Source organism: Manis pentadactyla, chromosome 4 (assembly GCF_030020395.1).
Source record: "Manis pentadactyla isolate mManPen7 chromosome 4, mManPen7.hap1, whole genome shotgun sequence".
Taxonomy (NCBI): domain Eukaryota; kingdom Metazoa; phylum Chordata; class Mammalia; order Pholidota; family Manidae; genus Manis; species Manis pentadactyla.
In genome coordinates this window covers 177,570,496-177,582,919 of record NC_080022.1, presented here as the reverse complement: position 1 = coordinate 177,582,919, position 12,424 = coordinate 177,570,496, and the positions used below count along the sequence as shown (strand labels likewise).

At 49.4% G+C, this 12,424-nt stretch overlaps 1 protein-coding gene across 2 annotated transcripts in view; it reads left to right on the top strand.

The window, feature by feature from the left end:
- Window positions 1-12,424, top strand: part of PRKCA (protein kinase C alpha) — a 355,291-nt gene extending 342,867 nt beyond the window's left edge. The window contains exon 17 of one of the 2 annotated variants that reach the window (XM_036899733.2): window positions 5,940-12,424. In XM_036899733.2, the coding sequence (XP_036755628.1) occupies window positions 5,940-6,104 (165 nt within the window). In that variant the 3' untranslated portion in view covers window positions 6,105-12,424. Of the gene's footprint in view, window positions 1-472; window positions 560-5,939 lie in introns of those variants that run through there. The other variant, XM_057501630.1, reaches the window with a different exon arrangement.

The following is a 12,424-nucleotide window of genomic DNA, read 5'->3' as shown; positions in this document are numbered from 1 at the left end:
CCCCTTCTAAGACAGGCCCCAAGGTGGCAGGGGAGTGAGTGCTGTTTAATTTTGCCGGAGAAACCAAAGCCTGTCTCCAGGCTTTCACCCCAGGTGATGCTAGCAGGAGTTTGCAAAGGAGCTCCTGATCCTTTTTTTAAACTATGGTTTAAATACTAGCTCTGTGTGGGGAAACAGTTGGGAAGGATGTAAAATTAAAAGATGCTCTTTCCCCTTCCCCAACTGCTAGTCCCACTATTCACTCTGTTTTATGTAACCTTCCAGAAAGTTGTATGCATGCGCGCACATGTACACAGGCAAGGTTATACCAAACATTCTGTTTTGTACCTTGTGACTTTCACACCATGTATCTCAGAGGTGTTTCGGGGTCAGCTCATGTGGGTCTGTGGCATCCTTTACACGGGCCAGTTCAGTGGGGGATGGGTGCTGACTGTTTTCCAAATACTCTCCCCTGTCCGTTCTTATTCTCCAGCCTTTCTGTACCAAAATGCACTGGCTTCAGTGGGCATCCAGGCCTTCGGTGAGCACATTTCCAGAACTTTGAGTGGCTAAATGAGCAAACTAACCTCACTTTCTAACCCTCAACGTGTGCTCCTGCTTGTGTTGGGTCGTGCACGGAAGACCATTCCTTGAGCATGCTGATCTTAGAAAGGACAGACCCATGGCTGCCGCCCAGCAGCCTGACCCCCTCGCTGGATGGTTCCACAGTGTGGGCATGACCTCGCAGGAGGCCCAAAGCAGGATGCACCCACTCGTTTCTGCTGCTGGTTGTTTAACTAAATGAAACAACACACCACCGTGAGTCAGAGCATCAAGCACTGACATTGGCACTATTCTTACTAACACACTCCCCTAGGACCACGGCACGGGGCTACAGTCAGCCCCCAAACCCAGGACTTGAACTTGAGGTTCCCCTAAAACAAAGCCCATCCTACTGCCTCTAGAATTGCAGGTGACGTTCCCCGCCTTGTAAGTCTCCTTTCTCCTTAGTGCTGCAAATCGCCTTTCCTCCTGGTTTGCTCTGCGCTACTGCCTGCTCTTCTGGGTTTGTTTGGTTTGGCTTTAAAATGGCAGCGTTTTCGGGCTACTCACACATCCCCTAATTCCCATACCAGCAACCGTGGGGTTATATTCCGCATGACTGGAACACCAAGGTAAAGGACAGGATTGGGGCCAACGCATGTATCGTCCGTTCTCGGTGCCCCTCACTGCCGAGGAGCTCACTTGGGTAGTGCAGGCTCAGTCCCACCCCCACAGCCCTTTACACAGGATGAAAACACGGTCTGCACTCGGCTCTCAGGCCAATTTCTACCCGTTCCCACATCCCACCCGGAGTCCTCATCTTTCTGTGCTTTTTGTCACATCTTTACCTGGGGTTTCTCTTGGGTTCATTTTATCGGTTGATGATTTTACCAGACGGGTAGGATGTCAAACCAAGAAAGGGGTACAGTCCTAAATCCAGAGTGGAGGAAGGGAGGTAGCTTGTTAACAGTGTTCACTCACCCCTCACGTATGGCTCGCACGCCCTCTACCTGCCGGAGATGTGCCAATGTTGTACCTCGGGTCTTTACAGTGCCCTGTCCTTAGAAAGCGTCACACACACTAATTCCTTTTGTTTCTACACCAACCTTGGAAGGTGGGTATTCACATCCCCATTTTATCTTTACAGAGAAATACAGTGAGTTACCCAAAGCTGTACCCTGGACTAGACCTCTGGTTGGGCACTTCACCCCACTGTGCCCCCCTCCCCCCTTGGGAAAACACATCAAAAGTTGTCCTGTAAACGTAGTCATCATCCACTCTCTGTAGCAGAGGAACGGTCTGGGCTCAGGCACCAGCCTGGCCGGGCTGGGTCGCCTCCTGCCACCCCCTGCCTGCTCTTTGTCCCACACCGGTTGTGTGACACATCACATCCCAGATGACCAAAGCCTCAGCTGGTAGAAGGTGTGAGTAGCCTTTGGAGGTGAAGGTGCTCCACACCAGGGGTTTGTATTTGCTCACAAGTAGTAAATGTTGCCTTTAGCCACTGTGTACCGTCAGATGGCCTAGAACTCCGAGGCCATGGGCAATCCACGCCTGCCCATTGGCCCGCACTGCAGGGACGCTGTCTTTCCCATGGCCTCGGTAGTAACCTTCCTGCATCGTCCCCAAGGAGTGCTGGGAGGATGTCTGGAGCCTGGCCGCACTGTTCACTCCCGCCATCACTCACTCACCTGCCCATTCATGTGTCCACAGGCACCACGAGGTGCCCTGGCTCTGGGCTTACTCAGACCCTAGCTGGCACCGGGGCCCGCTGCCCACAGGCTGATGGTTATGAGTAGGGTTGGCTCAGAGGTGGAAGGAACGATCTTTTCTGTGTTAGAAATACAATAGCTTGTTGAAGCTACTGTCTGTCTTTTCCCTAAGGATCCAAACAGCACTTTCATTATCCTTTGCAGTAGGTGGTGGTGGAGATAGAATTCTAAGTAGTAGAATCTTAAGTACTTCAAGATCTCCAATTTGACTTCAAGGAGATTGTCTCTTTCTGGGCCTAACTTTGCTAAGAGTTGTGGAGGGCTCGTTTGTAAAGCATTAAGGGAATGAAAAACTCCAGATGAAAAACTAAGCATTATCACTCACAGGACCGAACCTGGGGTAAAAATAGCTGTGCTTGCCCTGCAACTGCCCCCCTGGTGTGGGGGAAGCGCCTTCTCTTTGGTGTGATCTCTCTCAGAATAAAACGTCATCCTGGGTCTTGCACCTCATCTGACCCTGACATTCAGCCTCCAGCTTTTCCAGGCCTTTCTTCTCCGTGGCTTGCTGAGATACTCAATAGGTGCTGTTTTTATTCTCTGCCCTCAGCCTGTCCCAACCACAGGTGTCTCCATCTAAGTGAACAGGTTTAAGAAAGGCTTTCATTTATTAAAATATGATTTCTTTCTTTGGGGACCAGGGAGCATTCCAAAGAGAGTTAGAGGGAGAAAGAAAGGGAAAGGTTTCTGATGGCAGGCGGGTTTGAGACGGACGGTCGCATTCCCGTCCCGTATAATCACAGAGCTGTGCACAGGCTGCGCGGGTCTCCATGACTCCCCCATAGCTCTGGGTCAGCAGCAAAGCGTGCATCTTTAGGCAAGGAGGGTTCCTGCCCCATGTGTTACAATACTTGGCTTTCCAAACTCAGGCAGCCCTTAGGAGTGACCCTCCTCTGGACAGCAGCTTTAGAATTTGATGTCCCTGAGTATCCATCCCTATCCCCAGGCTTCTCAGTGTTGGTGTTTATAGGTCCCCCTTCTAGGTCTTGGGAACTCTTAGTTTTTTCTTTCTTTTTGGCAGTTAAGCCATGGCTTTTGGAACTTCCCGTTGGAAGATAATTTGTGAATACCCTGCAGATGGCACTCAAAGGAATGGTCAGACCTGTGCAGTTTTCTGCAGAACAGATGGACAAACCTAGAACTAGATGGGGAGATCACCAGCTAGTGAGGGACATTATACGTGGGCTGGCCTTCCTCATCCTTTTAAAGACTTCACCTTGAATTTTTTCCCAGAAATTCCTTTTTGCTCAGCTTGCATGGCTAGTGAATAGCAAAGGGAATGCAAATGATCTCTTCTTAAGGGAGCACAGGTCCCAGCCTCCGGAGCACTGAAGTAGATTCACTTGAAATCTTCCAGGCCATGGGTGTCGATTAACCAGGTTTCCAAAGGACCGGCTCCTCGAAGCCAGCTCTCCTGGGGCTGTAAGACTGGCTTACGACACGTTTGCCTAGAGCCTGTGCAGCTTCTCCATTCTCTGCTCTCACATATGCCCGTTCTTGCCATTCCTTGTTCGGCATCCACATTTTCCCGCACAGTGACCTTGAGACCTACTCAGCCCTGCATTACAATCCTGGCGCTTCCCGGGGTTTCTCCCCAGCAGCACTGTTGACGTCCGGGGCTGGGTCCTTCTCTGTGTTGTGAGGAGTGTGCTGTGCACTGCCTGATGTAACAGCCTCCTGACCTCCACCCGCTGGGTGCCAGGAGCACCCCCTGTCCACGGCAGGGCAGCCAAGCATGAATTCGGACCTTGCCACATGTCCCTGGGGTGCAGATGGGGGACACAGAGCCGTCCCTGTTTGAGAACCACTGGTCCATCCAAAGGAGGCCTATTTCTTCAGCTGCTGTCATCACTGCAGTGTCTGAAGTTGGTTCCTGTTGGTTGATTTTGCGGTTGAATCCAGGGCAGACCCCTGATTAATTCTTGAGAAGAGACAGTGTGCCTCCTTTCTTCCCCGACATGATTTTGAATGGCTCAGAATGGCCTGAGCAAGTGGGGGGACGCAGGTTCTGCTTCTGCTGACCTTTGCTTTGAAGGCTCTTTGTGCTGGTCCAGGGAAACGCACATGGAAATGGAGAGCGTGGAGCGAACGCGGGAGGGAGGACCCGGGTGACGAGCCAGCCTGCTAGTCGCCATGGCCTCTGTAGAGCGACTGGAAGGGGCCCAAACAATCCCCGCCTCCCACCCCCACCCCGCACACATGACCCCCACATACCCGCCCTGCAGTCACTGGTCTGAACTCTCTTCCAGTGGAGAGCAGGTGGCCGCTTATGAAAAGGAAAGCAGCCCCAGAAAGGAAAGACCTTCCACAGGCTCTTAGGGGCAGGCTTCATTTGATGGTAAGAGGGTAGAAACAGCAAACAGAACTAGATTCTCAAGATGGGGAAGCAATGTGAAAGAAGACGTGAGAACAGAGAGCCTGTGAGACGAGTCTGACCCAGCAGAAATAATCGGGACGGCGCTCTCACCCAGGCTGGGCTCTGTGCAAAACACAGGACCTTTAACCTTCTTAGCAGCCCAGAGAGGAAGGGACGTTGCTCTCCCCATTTTACAGATGAAGGAATGGGGTAGACCCCACTTCACAGCTTACCTAGGGCTATCCTCTGTTAAAGACCCAGGAAAACCTAGTTCATGTAAAACTTGTGCTGACTCAGGACTAATCCGTGCTGCCATGCAGTAGCAGCAGATAAAGGGTGATCGTTTGCAACATGTGGAATATCATGATTTGTATCACCGGTGCAACTCCCAACACACCCAGTCATCCTGGGGGCTTCGACATGCCACAAGCTCTGGCTGGCTAGGAAAGTGAGGACACCCCTGCTCCTATTTAGGACGGAGGGCTCCCTGCAGTGCTGTGGAAGCTTCTGTGATTCTCAGAGGCTCTAACAGGGGGCCTCTGTCTGCAGCCCCATCGGCACCGAGTGCCCTGGGGGACCCTGGAAGACAGGAGTGTTCAGGACAGCAGACTTTTCTCTGCCTCTTCGGGGCACCAGAGCAAACCCCCTCCAGCCTCGGACCACCTACCAATGAACTCCATGGCTGCCCATTGGACAGACATATCTAGATATGCTGAAGGCCAGCTGGGACCAAGGGTCAATGTCCCAACCTGACTACCACACCCACCTCAGTATTGGTGGAAGATTATTTTAGGGGCTGAGGTTTTAAGGACCTCCCAGTTAGAAAACAAGAGCAGTGTAGCTTTTACTTTATTAAAAATATGGTTGCAAAGAACCAGCCGTAGGACAGTAATCACAGCCTCTCAGTTCAGGGGTAACTGCCTGCATTCCCACCCAACATCCTGGCCTCTCCAGATGGAACTGGGTTGATGGCACTGTGCGTGTGGCATCTGTGCTCATGGCCCCATTTGCTCTGGGAGGTAGAGGCAAAATAAAGGAGGCTGTCTCCTTTCTGCTGCCGTCCTGGCAACAGTGCCTTTGCACGTAGGGCTTCAGTTCCAGGGATGGTTAAAGATTTGTATTTGAGCGACTCTTGGTTATTATTTGCTGTGCCTGGCTTTTGAATCCAATAAGCCTGCAAGTTTTCCAAATTCTTCCTGCCTAACCAGCCCCCACTCCCAGAGGCCGTGCGCTGCTTCCTGTGTTTCATGATACTTACGACCTTCCCCTCTTCTGCTTTATTTTTCCCACAGTGTGGCAAAGGAGCGGAAAACTTTGACAAGTTCTTCACACGAGGGCAGCCTGTCTTAACGCCGCCGGATCAGCTGGTCATCGCTAACATCGACCAGTCAGATTTTGAAGGGTTCTCGTATGTCAATCCTCAGTTTATACACCCCATCTTACAGAGCGCCGTATGAAACTCACCAACGAGAGCAAATGCCTCCCCAGCCCCCAGCCCCTCTCAGTGGGAAACAATCCTAACCCTAAAATGTTAAGGCCACAACCTTGTTTCTTGTTCCAGACGGAGGCCTGAAAATTGTAGGGTTCTTAGTCCAAATGTGATCAACTGTACAGGGTCTCTCTCTCACAACCAAGAACATTATCTTAGTGGAAGATGATTCAATGTACAGCGTCCAGTTTAATTATGTAGAAGTCACATCTGAGTGTAGGTTAACCCCTTCCCGAAAGCATACAGACTCTTGCCCCTTTTCTGGTACGATTTGATATCTTTTCCATACCCTCTGTCTATTCATTTTCACCATTGGGATGCCCCCAACCAGAGATGTTAAAATGAACCTGCCCCAGTCCAGTGGGCTGGAAACATCTCCACCCAAGACATCTTTGGAATGAAAAGCATGGGGGAGCCCAGAATGGGAGCAAGGCAGGACCTTGGGGGGCAGGGTGGGGGAAGCCTCCAAGCACCCACTGCTTCTGTTCTCTGCCTCGATGGACACAGTCCCTGGAATCCGAGGGACAAATCTAGTCCCACTGGTGACTCATTTGCAAGCCCGCTGTTCCCAAATGTTGACAGTCATCACCCAATCATGGTCCAGTGGTTACCCCATTTTAAAAAAGAGAAAATATGAGTGTCGGGTGAATCCACCTAGTACCCTACTTGGTTGATAACTATCTTGATACTTGCATTTCCTTTTAAGAGGCCAAATCTTCTAAGGACTTTGCTAAAGGAGCATGTGAAATCATTTCAGATCAAGGAAAAACCAGTGTGTGTGTATGTTCATTTTAATCTCTGGGAGATTTTTCTGTGATCAGGGTGCCATCAGCAACCATGCCACTATTCACGAGTGTTGTTAGCCAACCCCCCACACCAGTGTTTTGCTACCTATTTCCTGAGAAGCTGAAGTGTACGCCCCCTCCCCTTTTGTACTTATTTATTTAATAGGCTAAAGTGTCATTTATGAGAGTACAATGTACAGTAACTTAATCCAAGTGTTGACTCTAGCATCAGTCCCTTTTGATTGATTTCCCTCCCATCTCCAGCCTTTAACATCCACTTAGGGATGAAAAATAATAACCGCTTTGGTCCCCATTTCCAGTACATGCTGGATGACATGCCTGGAGCTGTAGAATCAGGATGCCCGGATGCATATCAACTCAAAGGTGTTTTATCACTAGAAGGATTTTAATATGTTTTGCTAATGCATCATGCAATGAATTTTGCATGTTTATAATAAACCTTAATAACAAGTGAATCTATATTATTGATATAATTGTATTGAGTATAAAGAGAGTATTATAATAATTTTATAAGACACAATTGTGCTATATTTGTGAAGGCTCTTGTTTCTAATCTCTTATGATTAAGTTTTAGCTTAATTCTTTGTAACGTGCTTTGCCTCCCTTCCCCCCCCATGCATACCCCCATTGTATGGGATACATTAATTTTTTATCATAGATCTAATTTCAAAAATGAATGACTACATGATCAATTAGGCATATATATAGAGAGAGAGAGATATAGATATATGTATGTGTGTGTGTGTGTATATATATATATATATATATATATATATATATATGCATATGATTCTACCTGCAAACAAAGGTTTTGTTTGGGGGATTATTTTTGAGATGAGACCCGATCTTAGCTTCTTACCACCACCCCTGGCCTGGCTCCCCCACCACTCTTCTCCTTGGGGAATAGCAGGAAGTGTTTGACTCCGGTATGCCTAGTACGTTTCTGCAAGCATGCTGTCATCACAGCCCAGACTGGACTTTGTTAGATTTGTTCTTCCTTTCAGCCTTGTTACTGTCAGTGACTTGGGGTGGGAGGGACGGAAAGAAGCCCTTCTTCAAGTGTGTGTGTGGCATGGCCACCCCAGAAGCCTGCTGTCCATTTTGCTGCCCCTGGAACAATGTACAGACTTCATGAGACCAAACCCCCCACAGGCCGGGGCACAGCTGTCCCCTGGAGCTCTCCACAGACTCTTCAGGAGCTGTACATCATCTTCTGTTGCTTGAAACCATCTTTCCAGCCTTGTGAGGAGCACCTCTGTGGTGAGACAAGGTCCTCGGAGAAACCAGCCTCCTGCACCAGAAGGAACATTCAAAATGGAATGTTCAGTCCTTAGGGCTGCTCACTTTCCACTTGGCCCCCAAAAGCATCTGTTAGCTAAGTACCCCCCCATTTTTATTCTCTGGCTGTTTGCCTGAAATTCACATACCATAAGGGTCTTCTAGGTGAGAGACATCATCTATCCTGGGAACCCTTGACTGGAGGAAGAGATGGGGTGAGAGATGGGTCAGACGGCACAGCACCTCCTGCCTTCTTTCTTGGACTGGGGACTCGAGAGCTCAAAGGGGGCCCCAGCGCACCCAGAGCTGTAGACCTCCTGGTCAGTGCACGGTTTGGGGGACACTTCCCCACCAGGTGCACCCCATTTGGTCTAATAGAAAGGGACCAGTTCATAGAAGGAGCTTAGGAGACGAGCTGGTCGCCCTGCCGCAGAATGGAGCCACAGCAGGACAGACCACCAGCCACTCCCCGGGAGGTGAGCACGTCCCAGGCAGGAGCACATGGGGCTGTAGACCGTGAGTCCCTGGTGCGTGCTGCTGCCTGCTTGTTATAGGCCAGCAGCGGGCTCAGGCTTTCCCTCAAACAGCCAGCACATTTCCAAGTTATTCACATTTCTCTAGGAAGCAGATTCAGCCTCTCAGCTGGCTGATATTCTTTCAGAATCTCTGGCAAAGTTTTAAAAGAAAACACCCTGTCTGTGGGGCCCAGTACTTTGCCTGAGGGACAGCAGGCTTGAGGACAAACCTGGGGAAAAAAAGAGTAAAAATGAGGGCCCAGGGAAGTGTTAGCGTGATGTGGCCCGTTCAGTATGTTGCTATGTACTGAACTTAGATAAAGGCCAGTGCTTTAAAGAGCTGAGCAACCCAAGACAGTTATTGCTGAAAACAAATCATGTGGGTAACCATTAAAAACTGTTAGCCACCGAATCGATTTATAAAACTCTCTGGCCTTGTCCCACTTCCCTGGCATTGTGTGAAATAAAGCCGCTGGGAGGGGGCCTCTGCGGAGGCCGGAGTGAGCAGGAGCCCTTGAACAGTCAGGTCCCTTGGGGGCCCTTGGGAAGTGCCAGCCCCGCGCACTGCCCATAACTCAGGCCCCCCTGGCAGAATCTAGCGGTCTGGGTCTCTGCCAGCTCATCTGTGACTCCAGAAAGCCATTCAAGTCGCCTTGCTTTATTTCCCCTTGGGAGGTGGCTGCTCAGCGGTGGAACTTCATCTGTGGCTGCAAGCTGACTGGCTGGCAGCCCTTCCCCTGGCGTCTCACCTCAAGCCACTAGGCGCTTGGTTGGGAGTAGACGGCATGTGCTGCCAGGTGCAGCCCTCAGAAGGTTAATGGGAGGTTCGCTCAGGCAAGAGCGAAATCAAAAGGTCGGGATGAGCCCCCAGGAAACAAAATGATGGCTCTTCAGCATGTCTGCTTTACCCCTATGACCTGGTGTGCATTAATGCAGAATCACTAGCTTTTCTTGAGATGTATTAGGCTTTCTTACTGGGAATTTTGGCAGAAAATCAGAGGGTTAAGATCTTTGGGGACTTGACCTGAGATGGTTGGTTAAAGATTATGAAAGACCAAAATTAGTGCAGCCCAGCAAACGAAGGGTAAGCACATGTCTGAGCTACAGCCCTTAGGAGCATGTGGTGACGTGCTGGAATGAGGGGGCAGCCCCCCACGAGGGCCCCCTGTTGGTGCTCCAAGAGGGGAGAGGTTGGTAGACTGAGGTCAGCACGGAGTTCAGAGAAGTGCACCCAGAAGGATGCTTACGGGGCGGAGCCAGGAGGGAGGGGACAGAGAGGGCCTCTCCAGGAGGAAGCTACGGCCGTGTCCCATGGCTTCCCATTGGAGGTCATGTGTGCAAGTGAAGGTCCTTGAAGCCGAGCTTCCTGCCGGGGACACATAATCCCTTCCTCCTCAGAAAACTTCTCCCAAGTGCCAACAGCATCCTCCCCAGCTCCCGACCTTGGAGTGTCTCACAATTCTGGAGGCAGAGCCAACCCCCCAGGGTACCCTGGAAGCCAGTGAGTTCCCACGCTTTCGCTCTGTGGCTTCCTGCGGGAATTATGGCCCCTGAGAATGGATGGAGAAGGCGTAAAAACAACGATTGCCACCGTTCCCACCTGGCTCCACTGAGAGGAAAAAGCTGAGTTTTTTGCTGGGGCTTGTTTTCTCAGTCCTGAAGAGGGGGCAAAGTTCCTAAATGCCTCGGAAAGGCAACACCACCTGACAGTTATTTTCTCACTTCAGTCTTATGAAGCACCTATTTGTTGTGCATGCGCATCACACCGTTCCTGTCTCTTTTAACCCAGCCAGGCAGGAGTGCCTTTTCCCCCACTGAGGCATCTAACAGTCCTGATCATGAAATGGACACTGAGCCAGGGACCCAAAGGACAGTGACCCTAAGGGTTGCAGAACGGGGGAGTTAAAATGAAGGAAAAAGGCCCTCTGGTTATTAGGGACTATGCATTAATTTGACAACAAGTATTGGGAAATATTTTTAAAACATCTTCCTTGAGTTTCTTGGGTTACATTTTATGAAAGACACCAGACTCAACATTTCTGTCATTTCCCATTGGGACTGAGGCAGCAAATCTGGGGAATGCCATATATTTTTGCTGTTAGAAGATACAGAAAATTGGGAAGGGTTACCAGAGTTATACATGGATGAAGGCAGTCGTCCTGGAACGGTGTCAATCACAATTTGCGGATTCTGTAACATCAGGGACTCTCTGGGAGGGTGGGAGGCAGTATCCATGCGCCTCTGATCTGTGTGGTCAGGTGTCAGTGACTGTGAAGGTGAAACGCAGTCTTCAAACAGCCTTGGCTTGACCCTCCTAAGGCCCACAAATTCCAAAGACTTTTTTTTTAAAACCTTAAGGAAGAAATTGACTTAATTCTGATAGAACAACTGAACATACTGGGCTATTTGTACTTCTTTTATAGAGAACTTTAATAACTCAATTCTTCTTTAAAAATGAGTTTTTAAAATAAAACTACTGACAGTTTCATAAGATTCCAATCCCATGGAGCCTGTAGGAGGACTCAAATGGGGTGAGCTAGGGTGCCCCTGACCTGCCCTCCCATTGCAGGATTTTCCATGCCGGTGGGGTATGGAGTCCACCTCAAAATGCCTGGGAGTTTAGGTGGAAGGTGTTGGCAGACTAATGCCCCCCATGTTTTTAATAGACACTGGATACGACTGTCTGAGGTCTAGAAACTTGGGCCATGGGAAGGCTGGCTTTACTGTCCCCATCCAGATGCAGCCCTAGGGTAGCATTCTCAGGGTCCTGGGACCTTCCTTTGTCTGGAGGCTGTGACCAGCGTTTGCCATGGCGGGGAGGGCACTTCTTCAGCTGTGCCTTCAGTCCCCGAGCATCCCTAGGTCTCTCACGCTCGGTGAAAATTAAGAGATGCCCTAGAAGGATTTTGCCCACTGGGCAATCCAGAAATACTTCAGCCCCAAGAGGGAAGAGGCGGCAGCCAGTGCCCCCACTGGCACCTGTCTCACAGACATCCCTTACCTGAGTAGACAGAACCCTACTTTTCGGAAAATAAGTATCCAGTCCACTTTCTAAGAACCTTTTTTTCTAAAGACAAACGGTGGCTTTGCATTTTCCGATTAAACAATTGTGTCTTTGTCTCCTCTGCTCAACTTTAGGAGTATTTTTTTCCTGTGATTGTCTGTAGATTTTTGTTGATACACTTCCTGGAAGAATGTGATCCTTGAGGGGATTAGTGGATTATTCCAAATCATACATAAAGGCAATTTTATTTTTGAGTCCAAATGGTCTGAAAATCTACCGCGTATGCCCGTCTTTCAGGTTTTTCAGAATACCTTTCATAAATGGTCAGAAACATTTGAAATCATTGCTTTTGCTACATGATCTTTTTGGAGAGGTGAACGACATGCCATGTTTAAATCGTTTATTTGAAAAACGTCATGTAAGACCCCATATTTGTATGGAGGAGGAAGAGGAAGAGATGGAGGCTGAGGCGTTTCCTTCTGTATAAGCATCTACCGACAAAATGTAGAGGCCATTCAGCTGTCGAATAACATTTGGTTTCTGGCAGGCGAGATGGATGTACACTGAACTGCATCACTTTCCTCAATCTGTGTAACCTCTGATCTTTGTTTGCATGCTATGCTTTGTTAGATACATTCATTGTAGTTTGGAGGCAAGTGTGTATGAATAAATATAATGATCATTC